Source organism: Penicillium concentricum, assembly GCF_028827145.1.
Source record: "Penicillium concentricum strain IBT 3081 chromosome Unknown utg000001l_segment0_segment0, whole genome shotgun sequence".
NCBI classification, from domain to species: Eukaryota; Fungi; Ascomycota; class Eurotiomycetes; order Eurotiales; family Aspergillaceae; genus Penicillium; species Penicillium concentricum.
The window spans coordinates 1,753,967-1,774,370 of record NW_026622754.1 but is presented as its reverse complement, the minus strand read 5'-3'; the positions used below and the strand labels follow the sequence as shown (position 1 = coordinate 1,774,370).

The window sequence follows — 20,404 nt, the reverse complement described above, 5'->3', positions numbered from 1 at the left end:
AGTAGAGCTTGTGGACATGAGATACGGGATACGACATACAGGAGATCTGGTGCAATATATAAGGCTGTGTATCAATTTGACACCCTAAGAACAAGATGAGCCAGTATCTCGGAGCCCAATATGGAGGTTGCAGAGCAGTCGGTATAGTTTCGAACTATACCTACCTAAACAGTAGTGATAAATTCTGTGCATGGAAAATAGCTTGGGTGTAGAGCGATATCAAAGCCATCAACTGCCAATCTCGACCCTACGTTCCAACACGGACCGAGCCTCAGCTTCAGATAGAGAGTCAATCTCTAATTCAGCAAGTACAGCCCGTGCACTCTCATTATCCCTAAACAGCCTCTTCTCCACATCCCATAGTCTTAAAGCCGCGTCCTCCTTTGCAGAGACGTCCCCTTCTTGCTCGGCCGTACTCAAGCAAAGGATACGCAGCCCCTCGCTGAGCTTTTTGATGGTTCGGAATGAGATGCCCGATTGGCTAGACGCGCCGAGTGCAGAATCCACAACGTGACAGAGATGGTCGACATCGCTAGCAAGCTGAGTCGCTCCAGTCTCAGAAAATGTGTGTTTGGTCAGGATGCTGTCCCAGATGTAGCTTTGGATAGACAGCAGCAACTGGCGCGAGACTCGTCGTAGAGGCGCAGTTCCCAGTGCGCGAGAGAGGAAAGATAGCTGCGTGGACAAGACACGCATTGCATGGGCGAGTTCAGAAGTGGGTGAGAGGGGAGATGCCGTCGCTGTGGCAGAGGGGGTTGACAGCGTTGCCCATGTGGATACGCGAGAGTATGGCTTCAGAGCGGCGAGAATATTGGAGGACAAGGTCGATGTGATAATACTTTCTGAGCGAAGCCGGAGACGACGGTAGGCGGATGCCGTCTCATCGAAGAGGGCGCCATCGGATGAGGTCGAGGTGTGGGCGCCGTTGTTGGCGACTGCGGGTGAGGTACGCGACGCTACCTCTGCGACAGACATAGTACCAGCTACATTGCGACCGCTGTCTCGGTTTTGTTGAACCCGATCTTGAAGCTCGGACCAGAGCTCAACGAAGAACACATCGTTGCTCCAATCCTCCATCTTCTTTTCGAGGTATTCGGCACTTCCGAAAACCCGGCAAAGCCGCTCCAGCCCGGCGACACCCTCGACGCTGGCTTGGCCGTCGGCTCCCTGTACAGTGCGTCCAAGCGTCGACGTCATCGCGAGGTAGGCCTCTAGTGCAGAATAAAGGCGCTCGTGGAACTGATCGAAAATCGTGATTTGTATGTCAATGAGAAACCGCAGCTTCTGACTGAAAGACGATAGGGGCTGATAGCGCTCGGTTATAGTTTCGAGAAGGTCATTCACGCGAATTGCAGCCTTTGTTGGTTTCGTTGCAGTGGCCTCCATGCCATCGTAATCGATTTCTCCGCTGTCCGCGGTGTCGATGATATCTTTGTATCGCGCCAACGCAAAGTCCTTCTCAACCTGAAGCCATCGATCATACCAGCCCTGTTTGGTCAACACTTCCCAGGTCATGCCCTTCCAATTGTCGTCCGCATATGGATCTGGCGTGTAGTTCCACGTTTCTCGGATCTCGTTATCAAAGTTCATTAGTTCATGAATGAAGTGGCTGAGCAATTGAGGGTAGTTTGAGATTTGAGGGAGGAACAAGCTGATCTTCTCCTTCAGCATAGGAAGCAATGCAGTAATGTAACTATGTGATGCATTGTAAAAGTTCCATTCCAGACTTGGGCCGACTGCTTCGGCCCTTTCATCGAAGATGGGTTGCATATAAGAGACGAAAAACCCGCCGAATTGGTTGGCAAGGTCCATTATGTGCGAGAGGAAATATTCCGGCTAGAATCCAGGTTAGACTACTGTTTCTGCGTAGTTATAGGACCACATTACCTTATCCAGTCGGTTTGTTGGCTTGTCTCCACTAAAGTGGTATTTGAATCGGAGATCCAGATGATGCACCATAACCTCTAATGGGAACAGGACTGGTGGCTCGAAGCTCAGTCCAGAAGCTAGTACATCACGGCTTGGAAGTTCACTAAAAGGAAACTTGTTAGAATGTGCATCCGGGCATGGAGAGACTGATCATACGGTAATTGCAGGTCGATCAACAATTCAACATCTTGCCTCCACTGGGCCAAGAGCTGGTCGGTAAGATTCAGTTGTCTTGTCGGCCATTTCATCTCTTCAAGTGTCTTCTGCAGTCGGTCACTGAAGTATTTCTTCATCTGTTGTCTCAATGCGGAGGCTAGTTTGTCTGTGTAGTCGACAAGATGGGGGGCCGCTCCCTCAGCAGCAGGCTGCGCGTCCTTCAGTAGTCCGACGATGGTTCGTAGTCGGGCATATGGCTTCAGAGCGGCGCGTGGTTCGGAGGCAATGTCTGCCAAAGCTTGCTTGCTGTATTGCTGTCTCAGTATCCATCCCCTCACGATTGGTGAATGTGGCATTACCTCAATTCCTCGGCTTCCTTGAGCAACTCCACATATCCCCTGGATAATTCAAGCCGCTGGAGCTTCTCCATGCTCCTTTCCAGGCTGTGTACTGCATCATCACTGGTTTCGGATTGTGTGATTGCCATTAATCGTCGGTCGATGTCCGCTTGCTCCGCGGTGAACGCCTCGGCTTGCTTTCGAGTAGCTTCGGCATGGTCATTAGATGCTTTTGTCGCATTTGAGAGTGCTTCGCTGGCTTCCGCTAGCTATTTTGCGAGTTTGCATCAGCAGTGTTTAGAGAGAAGGTCGGGGTGAGGGGCTGTACCTGTTTCCGCTGGAGCTCTTGTTGCGCGCGTAGACTGGATAGCAGCGAATCTAAACTCTCCAGATCGGCAGAAACCTGAATCTTGTCATTTAAATAATCTTCAACACGAGTCCGCTCATGCGAAGATAATTCTGTGAGGGACGCCATTGTGGAAGGGAGGAAACTTGACTGCGGAAGCGCAAGGTGTCGCGAATGTTGATCTCCGCCTTTTGGACTGACGTCTTCCGCAGCAGGTGGCAACCAGCTCTTACACTATCAACACCTTGAATAATGTCCAGTCCAGCCAAGAAGCGGAAAAGAAATGGAGAATCATCGCCGCCAAAGCGCAGTATTAAGTCATTCTTTACAGGAAAGACCACCGAGCAAATTGATCTAAAAGTCCCCGATGTCACTGAGCAAACTCTCTCCGATGAAGCTCTTGCGCGCAAGCTACAGGCTGAGTGGAATGAGCAGGAAAATGAAAGCACTCCTGCCGAAGATACAGAAGCAGATCAGCAGATCAATCCAGCTCCATCTACATTAGACTCGCCTGTTTCAACCCGGGTAGCGGCGGTGATACCAAAGAAGAGCACCCTCTCACTGCAGTCATCAGCAGGCACAGAGGATACAATATCCCTTGCTATTCCTCTGGATCAAAGCCCCCAGACCTTTGATGCGAGTCAATGCGCAGCAGAACTGCGGTCGCATTGGGCAAGCGAAGGCGGAGATGCTTCTTACGCTTTATTAACAAGAGCCTTTGTCCTGGCGAATGCGACAACCAGCCGAATAAAGATTGTGGATACGCTGGTCAACTTTCTTCGGGTTCTGATTGAAGGGGACCCTTCGAGTATCCTTCCTGCTGTGTGGCTAGCAACCAATTCCATATCGCCTCCATACGATGAACTAGAGCTAGGCCTGGGAGGCTCTTCGATCTCCAAAGCACTAAAAAAGATATACGGTCTCAATAACCAAGGGCTCAAGACCTTATATGATAAGCACGGCGATGCAGGAGATGTTGCATTCGAAGCCAAAAAGCGACAATCATTCACTCTGGTGAAGCCGAAGCCGTTAAGGATCAAGGGAGTATACCAGTCACTGAAGAAAATCGCCACTAGCAAAGGACCTGGCAGTCAGGAAACCAAGCAGAGGATCGTCGAGAAGCTTCTACAGGATGCGCGCGGCGCCGAGGAGAGTCGATACATTGTCCGGACATTGGTGCAGAATCTACGAATTGGCGCGGTCAAAACTACGATGCTGATTGCTCTCGCACGAGCTGTCTTGTATTCCAAGCCAGTCAGGGCAGATTCCGAGGTCCGCCCGCCGCATCAACTTGCACGGTTGAAAAAAGACGAGCTTGCGGAAATCTACAGCCATGCGGAAGAAATCGTCAAAGCGTCATACGCTCGACATCCTAACTACAATGATTTGGTGCCCTGCTTATTAGAGATCGGGCCCACAGAAGAACTTTTGGTCAGATGCGGCCTAACCATGCACATTCCACTAAGGCCGATGCTGGGCAGCATCACACGCGATCTATCAGAGATGTTGACAAAGCTCCAAGGCCGAGACTTCAGCTGCGAGTACAAGTACGACGGGCAACGTGCGCAGGTGCACTGCGACGAGCAAGGGAAAGTTTCCATCTTCTCGCGCCATCTCGAGCTCATGACGGAGAAGTATCCAGATCTTGTCTCCCTGGTCCCCCAAATACGGGGAGAAGGCGTGTCCAGCTTTATCCTAGAGGGCGAAGTAGTTGCCGTGGACCACGAGACCGGCGATCTCAAGCCATTTCAAGTCTTAACCAATCGTGCAAAGAAGAACGTTGAACTTGGAGACATCAAAGTCAACGTCTGTCTTTTCGCATTCGACCTTATGTATCTCAACGGCGAGCCTTTACTAGATCGCCCCTTTCGAGAACGCCGCGAACTCCTCCGCAGTCTCTTCGTGGAGATTCCAAAACACTTCGGCTGGGTAAAGAGCATGGACGCAACATCATCAGATTCAGAGACAGTCCTTGAATTTTTCAAATCCGCCATCGACGTCAAGTGCGAGGGAATCATGGTCAAACTCCTCGACAACGAGCCCAATGCAAACAATCAAGCCAACCTCAACGAAACAGCCCCCACTGAACCCAAAGAAAAACCCACCCGACGCAAACCCCTCCTCTCAACCTACGAACCAGACAAACGTCTTGAATCCTGGCTAAAAGTAAAAAAGGACTACAGCACCTCCTCGGAAACCCTCGACCTGATCCCAATAGCCGGGTGGCATGGTCAAGGCCGCAAAGCAAAATGGTGGTCCCCGATCCTGCTAGCAGTCCGCAACCCGGAAACCGGATCCCTGGAAGCCGTAACAAAATGCATGTCCGGGTTCACGGACAAGTTCTATCAAAGTCACAAAGAAAAGTACGCGCCGGGTAACACGAACGTCATCTCGCGTCCCAGCTACGTCGAGTACCACGGCGAACCGGATGTGTGGTTTGAGCCGTGCGAGGTGTGGGAAATGGCTTTTGCGGATATCACGCTTAGTCCTACGTACCCGGCTGCTATTGGGTTGGTTAGTGATGAGCGGGGATTGAGTCTGCGGTTTCCGCGGTTTATTAAGGTTCGTGAGGATAAGTCCATTGATGAGGCTACTTCGTCGGATTATTTGGCGTTGTTGTGGCGGAAGCAGATGGAGCGGACTGGGGAAGTTGGGGTGGAGGTTGGGGAAGCTGAGGGTATAGAGGGAATAGAGTAGAGAGCTTTTGTAAACTAATATTAAGGGTACATGTCGTAATTTGGATATCTACGGAGTACTTGCTGTTCTAACGTTCTAACGTTCGTATGCTAAATAAGCCATCACATGTGACTTCCTCTGATTGGCCTAAAGCCTCTTAAAGTACAACGCGAAAGTGACGCGAAAAGACGCGAGGGTTGGACGTAGAAATGAGGGGTTGACTACGTCTAACTGCTCAGGAAAGTTTGTGTTAGGCTGAGATGGGCTGAAAGTGATCCATATTTAGATTTAGATGTGTATCTGGTGTTCTAGGCCAATGTAATAAGAAAAGGGCTAAGGTGTGTGGGAGCTGAGGTACATGTATGTTCTCAACATATTCCAATTGATCTTATAGACAAGAGCCATGCAGAAATATTAAACAATCTCATCAGAAGCATGCTGGGATCCAGGGTTTCAGAAGACATGATGGGTGCGAAGAAAGAGAAGATAGGGGTCAACAGTGAAATTGCCGAGGACAAACAATGACATAGAAAAGGCAAGACGTATAGTATAGTCTTGATGAATGAGAGGTAATGCAAGACATGATAGTAAAGCATTTGAAAACACAACGCCGGTGGATGCAAGTCCGGGTAGAGGCATTCCCAATCGAGACCCAGGTCATCGAAAGAGCAAGCCCCTACACTGCGGAAAGAGGGCAAATTACATAGGGGATGAACACAATGTGTTCATAACATGATCATAAGAAAGTCGTCAACGGGGTTTAAGAGGGAGGTAAGGCAATAAAAAAATGAACAGAGAAGAGAAAATGGAGGGAGAAACGCTAGGCTTCATGGGTGCAGTTCGCCGCCGAGTTGTAACGCCAACCCCGTTTCCTTGCCACGAAGTCGAGGGCTGGAATTGCTCGGAGGGACCAGAGCATCGAAGTTCAATCGTTTTCGGTTGCTGGTAAGCGGCGTGCGAGCAGGATTGCGTGGGGTGCGGCCATCCCACGTTGGTTGCGCTGGGCTAGGGGTGACATTCACGAAATCAGCAAAATTGAATTGCTGATTTGGTGTGCTGATATTGGCAAACATGCCACCGCCCAGTGTAGGTGTCATGCCTGGCAGTACTGCGTGCTGGCTGGGAGGAGTGGAAGGTGGGAAGGCGTGGTTTCCGTTGCCCCTTGCAACCCGGGCTGGGGTCGGAGAATTGGCGAGGTACAAGAGGAGATCTGCACCATCCTCGTGGTTTTGGGGGCGGGACAATCGCATGTGTTTTGGAGGAGGGGTTCGTGGAGGGGAGGAGCCTACGACCGAGCTCATGGTCTGGAAACTGTGCAGCGGCAAGTCGGGGTCGATCTCTTCTGACGGCCTAGGATATACAGGCGATGACATCTCCGGGATTGTAGCCTCGGACATGAAGGGGGCTTGTGGGCGTCGGCTCGGGCGGTGCCGGTTCATGCCAGGAGAGGATTCGGGCAGCCGGTGCGAACTCTTCCACGAGACCCGTGGGGCCTTGGCAGGACGTTCGGAATCGGAGTCAGATCGGAGGCGCTTTCGACTGGCAGAGAGCATGGGCTGCATGACTCGAGAGTTGAAGGTGGCAGCATGTTTATTGCGGGCGGATCGAGGGAGTTCCTTGGAGTAGGTGGAGGCTTGGAGGGGGGGGAGGTGAAGGGGGTCTCGCAACGACTGCGTGAGAACTCGGATGAAGAGTCGGAAGGCTTGTCACTCTCAAGAACGGGTCTGCCATCCTGGTTCGGGTTCAGGCCATGCAGTCGACCGTGTTGGTACTTGAGTTTGGCAAGACCCAATCGATCCTGCAGACTGAGAGAAACCTGTGCGAAGAGAATCCAGAGTCAGTCCCACATCGCCAACAAGATCATCTGAAAGCATTTGGATGCAAGTATTTAGACTAACAGCCAAGACTGTATCTCAAGGGATTCTCTTTTTTTTTCTCTCGTTCTCTTACCTGGGCGATATCAATTTTGCGGATCGGTTTTTCTGCCGAGCCCGGCTGTGATGGAGGCATTGTATCAGGAGCCCAGAAAACAAGACACCGCTATGCAAAAAGTCAAGAGGTTTTCGAGTCGATGTTGGGGTTGGGGGGGGAGCAAGGGCGAGAGGGAAGGGAGATTGGCGAAATGCGGGAAGTCCGAGAACAATCCTGGAGAAGCACTTGAACAGATTGGGACAGCTGAAAGAGATGAATTTCTATTCGCTCAAGAGTATCAAACGGACATTGGAAAAGAACATCTGTTTTTAAATGTTTTCAAACTGTGAATCTCTGTTCTAGATCTATTATTCTAAAATTATTCCATATGCCTATATTTGTACATGTAGACTATACATGTACTTCTATGTATGTAGTCTATATAATCTTGACCAGTTCAATTATTCTATTCTATGTGTTAATCATTGCCAAAATCGATCTATCATTTACCTTTTTTTCTTTCTATCCAGTCTACTCAGCCTCAGAGAAGAAAAGTGTTTTCCTGCAGAATTCCGGGATCCCCATAGAAACCAAGCATGCAGCCACAAATTCCGATCCACTTGAGAATGAAGCCAGTATGCTCTAAGATCGCCGAAAGCATTTTATACTGTGTACTTGGAACATATGTACGGAGTCTGCCCAAAACCCTGAAAATATCGAGAAACCCCTATGGATACATAGAAAATAACTCAATTCGGATTTGGGCTGTAATTATATATATCCCCATTAGAAACTAGGAACCCTCTTAGATTAGCCACGTACCAAAAAAAGAAAATGTGGCATAACGTTAGGAAGCTTAGGGAGCCAGGCCCTGAAACGTTAGAATAATAATAATGCCACATAGGCATGCCGGTGTGGTCACAGGGTATGTGAGAGCTCTCAGACAAGATCTAAGCTAAGGATATTAGTGCGATCAGATCCACACTGAAACATTGCGACTTAAAAAGGGTTTGAGATAACGAGGTTGAGAGAGGGTACGTAATATACCCTTGAGGCTTTTTAGAGTGCTCTAAGTACATAGTGCTCCTTAAATTTTTTTTTTTTTGGAGCTAAGAGGGCAATCTCTGATGAGAGCTTTTTTCTTTCAACATCTCAAATCACCTTGAATCGGAATTTATCCCCTTTTCTCCCCTTAATCTGGTGACTTGCGGGGCGATTCGTCGTCAACCGCAAACGGGTTACCTTGTTCCTGACTATTTACTCGGGAAAAAAAATACCCTGTCTTTTCCTCTTCTCCCAACATCGTCATGCCGTTCTTCAAAGACCTACGGCGTCGATCAAAGGCAACTTTTCACAAGACTCCATCTCAAAGTGTGGAGGAAGTCTCCGCAAAATCATCATCTACCATCGACACTGCCTCCCATAACTCCATCACTCCACCGTCATCGATCAGACCAACTCTTTCCACCCCCAGTCTGCCAGCTCTCAATGAATCCGAAACGAGCAGCGCAGTCAGTACCCCAGTGGTCCCATCTACACAGCGACCGGGGCATCTGGTCCCCGGTTCTCAGCGAAACAGCGTGATCGTACGTACCCCCGTAGTCATTCCTGACCACTGACTATACTGACTATAATCGATTGGTAGGGTAGTAGCTCGTCCTCCGTCAATGGCGTGTACCGATCACAAGCTCCCGTCTCGCCATATGCCCCGAGAGTCGTATCTGTGGCTGATAATTCATGGGTATGTTGACCTGGGAATCGAAGAGCACATAGTGTCTATGGTGAAATGGTGTCTGACTGTCGTGCAGGTCAATCAGAAAGTGCTGCTAGTGTACGGTCAAATCGGCGACCCAAGGCAACATCCGCTAGACGGAAACGTCACCGTCTATCACCACCAAGATAATTTCCCGTCGACCGGCTGGCCCGTCACGGCATCGCATTTTAAAGTCCTCGTTCATCTAGTTCCCGGTCCTAATCGCCTTCGCTTTGACTTTGTCTCGCCGAAATTGTCCACGGGCAGCACCCACCCCGCCATTCACTCTTCTTGGATTTGCATCAACTATCTTCCTTTAGTCAACAACCCGCCATTACAGCTAGTGATTCTCCTAGGGAAAGACTCAGATGGCACATACGACGCAGTACCGGAAAGAGTAGAGCGTGAAGGAAATGGGTTGGAAATGGCGATTCGAAAGTACCGCATGGCAGCCTATCTCTGGCAGGCCTTCACCGGTGAACAGATGTACCGCAATAATTTCGGGCGGCGTTGTTTCCGATTCGAGGAAGAGTGGCAGTCTGGTAGCTTGAGCCGTCGGGACTTGGCCCAAGGCCTGATGCGGAATGAGGCCAAGATCCACGTAGTCCGCACGGAGAAAACAGTGGCTGAACTTCGAGATCTCAATATTGCCCAGCAGAACGAGAAAGCCAACAAGAAAGACGAGTTGTTCGCCATTGCTAAAGAAGCGGTGCGAAATCACTTCCAGCCCCAAGCCGGCCAGAAGCAATACGTCTCCGTCCTTCTCCTCGATTCTCATTGGGATACCGCATCCCAGATGATCACCGGCCATGCGGCTTTAGGTTCGGGCGACGACGATATTAAAATGGCCATATTTGGGTCTCATTGCCTCCAAACCTATCCATCGTGTCTGGAAGAAGTCGTGGATGCGTTCTCGGACTGCACCCGCACGGATACGAACCACGTCGCCAATGACTGTGGTGACGCGGGCTCCAACTGGGAATCAGCAAACCTGGGCATCGGTGCTCACCTCCACGAGGTGGGCCATCTCTTCGGATGTCCCCACCAGGAGTCAGGAGTCATGCTTCGCGATTATGTGCGTTTGAACAGAACATTCCTGACCCGAGAGCCCTTCTCAACGCGCACAAAGGCTCAAGGGTTGAAGGTGTGTTTGCCCAATGACGAGTGTAGCTGGCATCGCCTCGATGCGCTACGCTTCCGATTCCACCCCAGCTTCCGACTCCCAAGTGACGCTTCTCCCACTTCGGATGATAGCGTCCAGGTGTGGCCGGTTGAGAATGGCAAGATATTGTTCACTGCTTCGTCGGGGATTGCATTCATGGAACTATATGCCGAGGGTGATACCTTGTGCCACAACTTCATTGAGTACCTGAACAGCGAGTCGAGCCCCAACGGACTGCCACGACAAGTCGCGGTGACGGAGAGCGAACTTCGCCAGCGTGTGTATGGCACCGAAAAAGAAAAGAAAAAGAACATTCGTCTGGTTGTCTGCTCTGGTTCACTGGGCAGCTACACTGTTGAGAATCTTGGCGATCTGAAATCGAAGAATTCTGTCGTCAAATTGCCCAAAAGCCAGTCTGGTTACAAAAGTGGCAGATTAGGCCAGTCGGCGATGGAAGGCAGTGAGCCAGAACAGCTGTTACTGGAATGTGCTTTCATCAAAACAAAGCTCTTGACATCGATCAAAGTCTACCATGGCTACGCAGTGGATGGTATTGAGTTCTGCTACGAGGACGCGACCAGCCAGCTATTCGGCAAGCGTGGAGGCAAACCTGGTGGTGATGAGTTTGTTCTTGATACTCGCCGTGGTGAAATTCTGCTTGGGTTCTATGTCCGAGCTGGTCTCTGGATCGATGGAATCGAGATTCTCACGAGCCTGGGGAGAAAATCCGGTATCTATGGAAATCCCACCGGTGGCTCAGGGTATGTATTTTCTTTACCTCGCAATATTCAAAGCATGCTAACCAACCTCAAACAGCCACACTTTAATACCTCCTTTGGGCTACAAGATTGCTGGAATCTCTGGCTCCTGTGCATCATGGGTTGATGGATTCTCATTGATCATCCAGCACTGATAGCAATTCGTTGTCCCACAACTTTCATTCTCCTCCAGCTCTCGGAGCTCATCTTCATGTCCATACTTTGAAGCTAGCCCCAAACCCGGCTAGCCATCGTATAGCATGGCGAGCTACGACTGACTGCAGGATATCCTCATTCATCTCTGAACGGCTTCCAAGCCTTGCTGCATATTCCTGCATTTTTTTTACCCTCTTTTCATCCCTAATCTGGGAACAGGCAATTTCACTTTCCAGAACCGGCTATCGGCCACTACATACACGAGGTTCTGTCGGATTTTGTCTGTGTCTATATGTTTTCTTTTGTTTTTTCCCACATTGGCGTCATGGGCGTGTTAGGGTTGCATGTATGCATGGTGATATTTTCTTCGACCTAGGTGCGGTCGATACAGGTTCCCGGGGCACTACACTTACTGGTAATCATTGAGCATACCGATGGCCACATGGCACTACTGGATCATCTTGTAAAGAGGGACGTCATTCATATTGGATAATTCATAGAGAGTAATATCGTGAAACCATCAATGTTCGAGAATAGTGTTCAAAGAGTAAATTAACCAACCGTGTAAGATATAAACCCGATCCTACAACTTTGTAGTAGAGTAGCTGCTGGGGACTGACAGGCCAGAGGTCACTCTCCTGAGTAGATAGGTTTTAACGTTACTGTTCAGACAGATGCATTGATGCCTTATTTGTCAAGTTTCTACAGTTAAAGAAACCACATGTACACGCCAGACTCCCGAGGTCCTCGAGGGCGTTTATCGCGCTTTGATGTCAAAAGTGCCTCTCTAAAATAAAGATTACCCCTCACGCTAACAATCTCTATTCGTGGCAAATATATAGAATGTACTAGTATACTTGTGGAGGAGGCCTAGATTTGGTTTATTATTGTACAACAGCCCTAGAGATGGGTCAATGAGTCTGCGGAAAATTCACCCATGGCCAATAACCTAAGCCAGAGCCATCATAAGTAACTACGATGTCCGTTGTGTACGGAATAGCTTATTTTATGATGTCGTCTAGCACTTTTAATCTAAAACGGCTATGTTAGCCGGCCAATCCGGACAAGGATCATTCTCCCGTTGTGGAGTGAAATAAGAGACGGCCAATCTCTCGGAGATACCTACGTACATAGTTAGGGCTCGTCATATCGGAACCTCGCTGGGGTCGGCCCGGGGCCCGGGGAAATTTGATATTGTAGGTATGTATCTGAACTTCGGAAAATATAACCAGAGCCAATAATGTGGATTAGAATGCGTCATAGAGACAACACTCAATACACCAGTATGGCATTCTTCTACGTGCATAGTGTACTGTCTATGACCGCAGCAGATTAAGCAGCCAATGAACTTTTGAATTTTCTCAAAGAGAGTTTAGCAATACGGAGTGATGTGCACAAAGATACCTTGTACAAAGTACTACATCTCATTGATGCTTAAATTGAGCAAGTGGAAACCCACGGACCATTGAGAATGCGAAGCTGCGTAAGCTGTCTAATGTCTCAAGAGCTGCGGATGCCTGAAATCGAGGTGGCAAGACCGTTTCTAGCCCTAACTGGCTATACAGCACGCACCACCGTCAGCCCAGGGTAGATCGGCCCCTCTCTTCTCCCATTGCCGATCTCCGATGGACATATTTGAATTACTGTTTTGGGTGGTTTCTTTTTCTTTTGTCTAAGACTAGGTGGATTCGGCCAGGGGTGGATAATTCAGCCGCTTACACACTTCATCTCCACCACTCGGCACTTGGCCAAATCTCTGTAAAAAGTACTTCCTTTTTTTAAGAGAGGCTCGATATTGTACCCCTGTGTGGATGATGTAACCGATCAGCACTGTAGCCCAACGAACTTTACTCGAATTGTACAACATACTCCGTACATTGTACTTATTGTGGCTTAGCAGCTCCTTTCCCCGATCCTTCTATCAAATCCAGATTGACCAATAATCATCCGTATACCGTATACAGCAACCGTTTCCGATTGATTCATGAATTCTAATAGTAGATGATCCTCGTTACACTTCACAATTTGTTTTTTTTTTTGTTTTTTGCTCAACTGTGGATGTGACCTTTCCAACGCAGCCGTCTACAGAGCCCACCCATTCCCCCCTGCCATAACACCGAGATTGTCCCCTTATGACGATGTGGCTTCCACTGCTATCATACAACATACCGTAATCTCGCGGAGGAAAAGCCGTTACGTTAACTTTAATTGGACCCTAAGGGTGATGTAGGTGGGGAAGGCGTTCGGTTATTCGCATTTGATAACTTAGCGTGTTTATGTACTCCATACGGAGTGTCTGGATAGGACGTTCAAACCCCGGGATTTGGCTTCATACATACGTTAAGCTAGTAATTTATATAATTTACAAGTTTTGGAAATGGATTTACGAATTCCGTGCTTTAGCTTTAATAACTTAAATTGAAAGGTACAAAATACCAGGTATGTACATACACAACGACATGTATTTTTACAGCACGTGCTCCGCTGATCGTCGAAGAGTAAATTGAGCAATATTACTGGTGGGTGCAGCTTCCAGCAATGAGCTCTGTTCACCGGCTATGTTTTAACATAGTATGTGGCTGTATTTTATTGTATCGGTGGCACATCCTAGTTACATTCCGTACTGCCAAGTATAAATCACATGAGCTATTATAGACCATGTTGGTAAACAGGTGTATATATGTGTCTAAAGTGATAAGACGCCGGTGGCTGCAGTTTTGGCGCAGTATAGGGGAACCACTAAATCGCTCAGTCAACACTTCCAATTCTTGGGCCTTGAGCCGGGAGAGACCGAAGGCCGGGAGAGACCGAAGATGAGGTCATCAACATCAATTTGAATGTTTGGTAGGCACTTGACTGATTCAATTGATAGATCCCGGGCCCAGCCAATGGATTCCAATGGAAAAACTTATGATCAACCGAACAACATTAGTTTTGGATGCAGATCCGGCCGGCCCGGCCACCTATCACGCCTAACTACCAGAGGTTCACAGTTCCACACTCCTTCAGTGTGGCTGAAATATGCTGTATGTTGTGCAATGTATATCGGAGTATGAGGCCAAACCTTAGATATATGTGGCTGTGATATTGATGCATGCGAAGTCTTGAACAATGGATGATGGTTATATTATTGAGCCAAGGCTATAGACGTTGCAGCATATTTCGTATTATCATTTACATATCACCCTAAATTGCGTATCTTTACGGCTACACCCAACAAGAACGCAGAATTGCCATTCCACCTGCCTAGAGGGCCGAGTAAATTACCTTACATTACCTAATGACAGCGGGACTTGGAAAACTTTCCTGACTATTCTGATTTGTTACGTCAACGGTAGTAGTATAAGAGCCGTGTTACTCGGTACTCCGTACGGAGTACAAAAATCTACACTACCTGGCGCCACAGATGCCCTATACAGATGCCTAGAAAGGACACAGATGCTATTATATGATAGAAACTGGGGGAGCATTGATCGCATAGTGTCGGGTGGATACGGTGTTAAGTATGAAATGTTTCCACTTATCAAAATTAGAGCAAGTAAGATATATATTTTGTATACAAATTATACGTCTAATATGAAATATGTGCTAGTACGTATGTACCTACTTTGTAGACGTAACATTGAAGCCATCACGAAATATATAATACGTAAATTTACACTTCGCTTTCGCTTTGGTTTTCTCCACTTTACCTGCAGGGCTTTCCGTGGCTCGGTAACTGCTCTTTCCAAAGCTGTCTCCATAATTTATTCCTTTATTAACCAATCAATTTATTCATCACAAAATATATCATTGAAATTTAGCTGTTTGTCCATATGAGGAAATTTTCTTTTGAAGAAAAAAGAAAAAGTAAAAAGAAAAAAGAAAAAAGAAAAAGCGCCTCTTACCGAAAGTGGTCCCCCTGTTCTTATCGGTTTCTAGGTGGCGATAGCTTTCCTCCTCCCGAGGTCACTACTCCTAAAATCTTCCGAGCACATCCCAATGCCCCCCTTTTTATGAAAGTCCACTGTGGCTCAGTGGATGACAGTTTTTGTGGGATCTCTTATAGATCGTTCATTGGAGGGCTTCATTGACCGTACCATCCTTAACCAAATCTTTCTTCGTTCTCCATAATCCCCTCCCTTAAAACACAATCGTCATCTCCCCTCCTTCCACCCCTCGTCTCTCCAATTATACATCACTTCCTCCAATCTTTTATAAGAACCTTGAGAAGGAAACATACTCCGTTACTATTTTTTTCGAGAAAATAATTTCGGAGCTCCCAGCTTTATTTACCTCCATTTTGGTCTAGTTCCACCATCTTCCATTTCTGACCACACTTCACATCCACTCCGATCTAGTCCTTTGCACATTCCTTCAAGAGGAAATCCTTCTTAGATCAAATTTGACACTTGACGGCTTCAATCTCGAAGTATCGAACACTGCGTACGACATTCGAAGGCTCTCCAATCTCGACAATTCACAGTTTGAACCCGCAACACCAGACAGAGCACGTCAAATCTACATACTAGCAGCGGGCCACAATTTGCTGGTGGCCGTATCTTGTTTCTTTCCTTCATCCCGAGCCAAGTGAAGAAATAGATCCCAATGTTTAACAGCCGGTGAGTTGCTATGCTCAAATAGTCAATAATATAATGGGTTCTAACGTTGTCTCTCTGCGCAGGAAGAACGCCCAGAAGCCTGATGGTGAATTCATCAGTCGCTTCCAGCAAGCATTCTCAGACATTGTCCCTCGGCGAGACAGCCCGGGTTTGTCAACTGAAGACTCGCACAATGTGAGGGCAGCAGAAACTTTGATGTCCTCAAGGTATGTACATCATGTATTCTATCAGGTGAAAGGTATGAGTTTGGAACTAACAAAGCAGTTCTCACAGAATGGCCGAGAACAACGATGTGAAAATGGAGAGTCATGATCTCAAGTTCCCCCTCACCAACAACGACCGCACTCCTCGAAATATGCATGAACTGGGGTTGACGCCTTCATGGATGGAATCGGCTTCATATTCCATGATGCCTCTTGCCAACCACCACCAAAGCTTTTATACTCCAACTTCTGCCGGAATGGGCGCAATGTTCCATAATCAGGCTGGCGATTTGCATACTCCAACAGGAATGCACTTGGTCAATCCGCTCTCGAGCATGTCAGCTGTACACAATCACCACAGCAATGGCTTTGAGCCCTTCCACCCGCAGTTCATGAATCCAATGCATGGCATGAATCAATACACACAGCAGCCGTCATATGCACCAAGCGCATTCATGCACCGCGACACTGGATATGACGCCATGGATGATACTCTCGATGACTCTTCCCTGAATGATGCACATGCCGAAACAGCCTCCAGCGTGACGGGCTCTGCGGAATTTCCGACTCAAATGGCTGGTGACATGTCCTATGCCAAGGGCGAAAAGTGAGTTGGATGATTTGATAAAAGGGGTATTTCTGTCCAATGCTAACCGCGTTCTCCATTCTAGATTCCGCTTCAATGTTTCTCTACGAGCACCGACCGCCATGGTGAAGAACCAGAGTGAAATCCCCGTGACCTATCTTAATAAGGGCCAAGCATACAACCTCTCAGTTATCGACACAAACCCCCCAATGATCAACCACGAACCGCTTCGATATAGAACATTCGTCCGCGTTTCCTTCGAAGAGCAAGAACAACGAGCTAAACCATCAACATGCTGGCAACTATGGAAGGAAGGTCGTGGTACCACCGAAGCCCATCAAAGGGGCGGAAAATTATTAGCCGTTGAATATGTGGATCCTTTACAAGGAGGCAGTGATGCCCACAGACATCGTCAGGTACAAGTCGAGAGTATGTGCGTCGACGGTTTCTGCGTTACTTGGACTGCCAATCCAGCGACTGGCGTATCGGATTGCAACATTCCCGTGCGATTTAATTTCCTTTCCACAGATTTCAGCCACTCCAAAGGTGTAAAGGGAATTCCCGTCAGACTGTGCGCCAAAACCGAGCTTTTATCCCCGGGCGAGGAGACAGGTGTACCGCGTGATATGGAGCTTTCTTACTGCAAAGTAAAGCTTTTCCGAGATCACGGTGCTGAGCGGAAGCTGTCTAATGACATCGCGCATGTCAAGAAGACCATCGATAAGCTTAAGCAGCAAGTCTCCCAAGCTGAAATGGGTGGTGGTTTTGCGAAGCGCAAACGAGGCAACAATCTTTCTGCTACCGCCAAGGGATCTGACATCCCTATGAAGTCTAGCCACAAGCGAACTTGGTCGATGGACTCGGATGAAGCTCCGCCAGAGAAAGTCTCTTTGGAGGATGATCTCCAAGCCAAGTTATCTATGATGCAAGAGATGTTCTCATCTACTCGCCAAGTGAGCATTTTCGGCTTACGCGGTGAAAAATTCGACGATCCCGACCTATATCCTATTCAGCTATTAGGTGATGGCGATTCCCCTCATTATGGGAATGTGAGCCGTTCAAGCACACGTGAATTGGAGACAATGATGCCCTCGCCGCCCAACACCAATACCTCTTCTTCGAATTCACCGCCTACCCAAGCACTCAGATTAGGAAACTGCCCAACCACCATCCAGAGAATTCCTTCTGGCGACCAAGTCTCAAGGGGTTTCATAGAGGCCGTGGGTGTAGACTTGACCTACCGGCCTCCGGTGGAACGCCTCCCCAAGCCGAGTAAGTTTTTCGAGCGCAACCCTATCGTTAAAGTCCTTGCTAATTCTCTTCGCAGTTGCCTGCTTTTATGTTCGATTTACTGGAAATGCGAAGCGCTCAGAGGACTACTACCGTGCAATCTATTTGACGGAACGCACCGCTCGAGACCTCGCAAGAAAAATCACCGAGAAATATCACATCGATCCGATGCGAATCTCAAATATCACGCATGCCAATGAGAAAGGCATGCGAGTCCTCGTTGATGACGATGTCGTCCGCCATCTTCCTGAGGGTCAAGACATGATCGTCGACATCGAAGCATCAGGTCCCAATGGCAGCGCTCCTGGCACACCAGGATCCGCCATTGAGATCAAATTAACCTATTAAACCTACACCGCATACATCTCAAGGCCCTGCCCCCGCCTCTCAACTTCGAAATTAATGCAAAAGTAAATTTTCTCTTCAACTCGCCTCATCTCACCTCGCCAGCCACTGTGGTGCTTGCGCCCTGGTCTGCCGCAACGCACACGAACTTTTCATCCCGAGTGCACCAGTTGCACTCGTCTTTTTATTTCATGTTTCCATATATCCTTTGTCAATGGGCCGGCATTCAATTTTCTTTTTTCTCAGGGCGTTGAACACGGGGATAATAAACGAGTCTCCGAGCAACGATACCCTGTTATATTATGTTTTTGATTTTTTTTGAGATCTTCTCGTTTAACTTAGCGTTGCGTGCCCACTACGACGGTATATGAGTCGGTGGGCCATGGAACTGTTGATATCTTTGTTATGGTTATTATTCCGATTTAATCGAGGGCCAAGCATACGACGTTGATACCCTGTTCCATTTTTTTATTTTCCAGCTCTTCATTCGATTAACCCTTTTTTCTTTTTTTCTTTTTCTTTTTTTTGGTGGTTGCTGGTCTTTACCAGCTTTGAACGTTCGACTTTTCCTGCGATCTCTATCCACGTCTATGTCTGTGTGCATATGCACGGGCATTGGATCATTTGATATAGATAGGATTACAAGTCAACCACTTTGACGCAGGTGCAGAATACGATGACCTTGCTACCTCAACTATTATCTTGCATGTAAAACTCGTACTTTGTTCTATCTTAAACACAGGGTATCTCTAGTACTATCACCCTTGGCACCTTAAGGAACCTTGGAACAATCATGTTCGAGTTATAAGTTATCGGCATTGAAAACCCTCACGTTAACCGAGAATGATTGACGTTCAAACTCCCAAATCGGGCTGGCCCGTATAAACCCACATAACAGAAAGCAAATAAACGCCTCATTGTCCATATTCTGTGTCCTAGGAACACGGAACGGACTGTGGCGTTCGCAGCCACAAAAAGTCCACAAAACACCCCGACTGGAGCTGGAACGTCATTATACCCGTCCAAGGTTGGAATCCCCGGTTCCAGGAACCTGGTAGAGCACGGGTGCTGAAAACCCATTGCCTAGGTGGGCAGTCAAAATCCCATGGACCGTTGCTTCGGGTTTGTATAAAATCTCTGATTGGACGAGCTCATTCTCCCCTTGTCCACCAACCAACCTTGGAATGCCCAGGTGGCTTTCGGCTCGGGAACCATCGGGAGTTTTACCTTGGGTCATAATTTCGGTGTTATTCCATATCGAGAGTTTTTCCCCTATCGAGTTTTTCCAAATCGAGCACACATCCACTTCTAGGTCGTATGGTACATGACTCGAGTTTTTTTTTTCACTCTTTGCCTCTTTTTGTAATACATGCTTACGGCGCTTACTATCGGTTACACTGCAGATGTATCAATTTCTATTTTCCATTGTGATCTGGAAGATCATGAGATAGTATGGAGTACTCCGCACTCGTACTCGTATCCATTTTGATGGCCAGGTCTGGAATATCAGTCTAGTTGATAAAAAGAACCTTAATTTTCGTTTTCGTATGATTCCTTTTCTCGAGGAACATGTCATATTATGTCCTTATCAAGTAGAGATATCCGACCCAGGTTCTATAAGTGTGAATCCTAGTACAGACCTCGGGGTAAGAACGTATATAACATAGCAATGACATCTCTGATATAACATCTTTTCTGTTTGGTAAGGGGAGCACAATCCCGAGTTTACAACGAGATTGCTGAACACTGGACTGCAAGCTACATCGTACTCGTACAGGTGTACCGGATAATGTCTGCCATCGCAACCTTTCCCTTCCTATTTTATTGCTTGCGTCTCGCCAGTTTTTGGGGTTGCACCATCTAGGAGTATGTTGTTTCTTTGTTCTTGTGTGTATTCCCTTTGGCCTTTACCTCTGAGAGATGTAGAAGTACATTCATCAATCGTTTGTTGAAAAGATTGCAGGGCTTTGGTTATATATGTATATTTTGGTAGACCAATAATGCTTCACTGTATACCGTACACCCTGCTGTCGTGGATCGAGCAAAATAGTCGTATAATGCACAAGCCCAACTGCTTCTAGCTTACTGGATCGTTCTAAGCATCTGTAAAGTCTAGTGTCAAAGGCTTCCGATTCTGTGAGACTCGAGCTGCCTGCAACTATAGCTCGATGTGTAGCATAACGAGCCTTTATTT

The 20,404-nt window shown here is 47.8% G+C and overlaps 6 protein-coding genes across 6 annotated transcripts; 3 read left to right on the top strand and 3 right to left on the bottom strand.

Annotated features, from left to right (window-relative positions):
• Positions 1-228: 228 nt before the first annotated feature.
• N7517_000670 (RINT-1 family protein) lies at positions 229-2,898 on the bottom strand (the record flags this gene model as incomplete). Its single annotated transcript, XM_056718400.1, has 5 exons — positions 229-1,836; positions 1,888-2,032; positions 2,086-2,391; positions 2,445-2,692; positions 2,752-2,898. 5 exons carry the CDS (start codon positions 2,896-2,898, stop codon positions 229-231), a joined length of 2,454 nt encoding a protein of 817 aa, XP_056582535.1.
• A 123-nt stretch (positions 2,899-3,021) lies between these two features.
• Positions 3,022-5,466, top strand: N7517_000669 (putative DNA ligase I; the record flags this gene model as incomplete). Its single annotated transcript, XM_056718399.1, has 1 exon — positions 3,022-5,466. The coding sequence occupies one exon, from the start codon at positions 3,022-3,024 to the stop codon at positions 5,464-5,466; it is 2,445 nt and encodes an 814-aa protein (XP_056582534.1).
• An 806-nt stretch (positions 5,467-6,272) lies between these two features.
• N7517_000668 (uncharacterized protein) lies at positions 6,273-7,455 on the bottom strand (the record flags this gene model as incomplete). The annotated part of the gene is made up of 3 exons (XM_056718398.1): positions 6,273-7,078; positions 7,117-7,261; positions 7,396-7,455. The coding sequence occupies 3 exons, from the start codon at positions 7,453-7,455 to the stop codon at positions 6,273-6,275; spliced, it is 1,011 nt and encodes a 336-aa protein (XP_056582533.1).
• Positions 7,456-8,663: 1,208 nt separating this feature from the next.
• On the top strand, positions 8,664-11,184 carry N7517_000667 (zinc metalloproteinase family protein; the record flags this gene model as incomplete). The annotated part of the gene is made up of 4 exons (XM_056718397.1): positions 8,664-8,942; positions 9,002-9,097; positions 9,165-11,032; positions 11,088-11,184. 4 exons carry the CDS (start codon positions 8,664-8,666, stop codon positions 11,182-11,184), a joined length of 2,340 nt encoding a protein of 779 aa, XP_056582532.1.
• A 4,588-nt stretch (positions 11,185-15,772) lies between these two features.
• N7517_000666 (grainyhead-like protein) lies at positions 15,773-18,213 on the top strand (the record flags this gene model as incomplete). The annotated part of the gene is made up of 5 exons (XM_056718396.1): positions 15,773-15,786; positions 15,849-15,992; positions 16,060-16,596; positions 16,661-17,847; positions 17,903-18,213. 5 exons carry the CDS (start codon positions 15,773-15,775, stop codon positions 18,211-18,213), a joined length of 2,193 nt encoding a protein of 730 aa, XP_056582531.1.
• Positions 18,214-19,222: 1,009 nt separating this feature from the next.
• On the bottom strand, positions 19,223-19,447 carry N7517_000665 (uncharacterized protein; the record flags this gene model as incomplete). The annotated part of the gene is made up of 1 exon (XM_056718395.1): positions 19,223-19,447. One exon carries the CDS (start codon positions 19,445-19,447, stop codon positions 19,223-19,225), a length of 225 nt encoding a protein of 74 aa, XP_056582530.1.
• Positions 19,448-20,404: the final 957 nt, after the last annotated feature.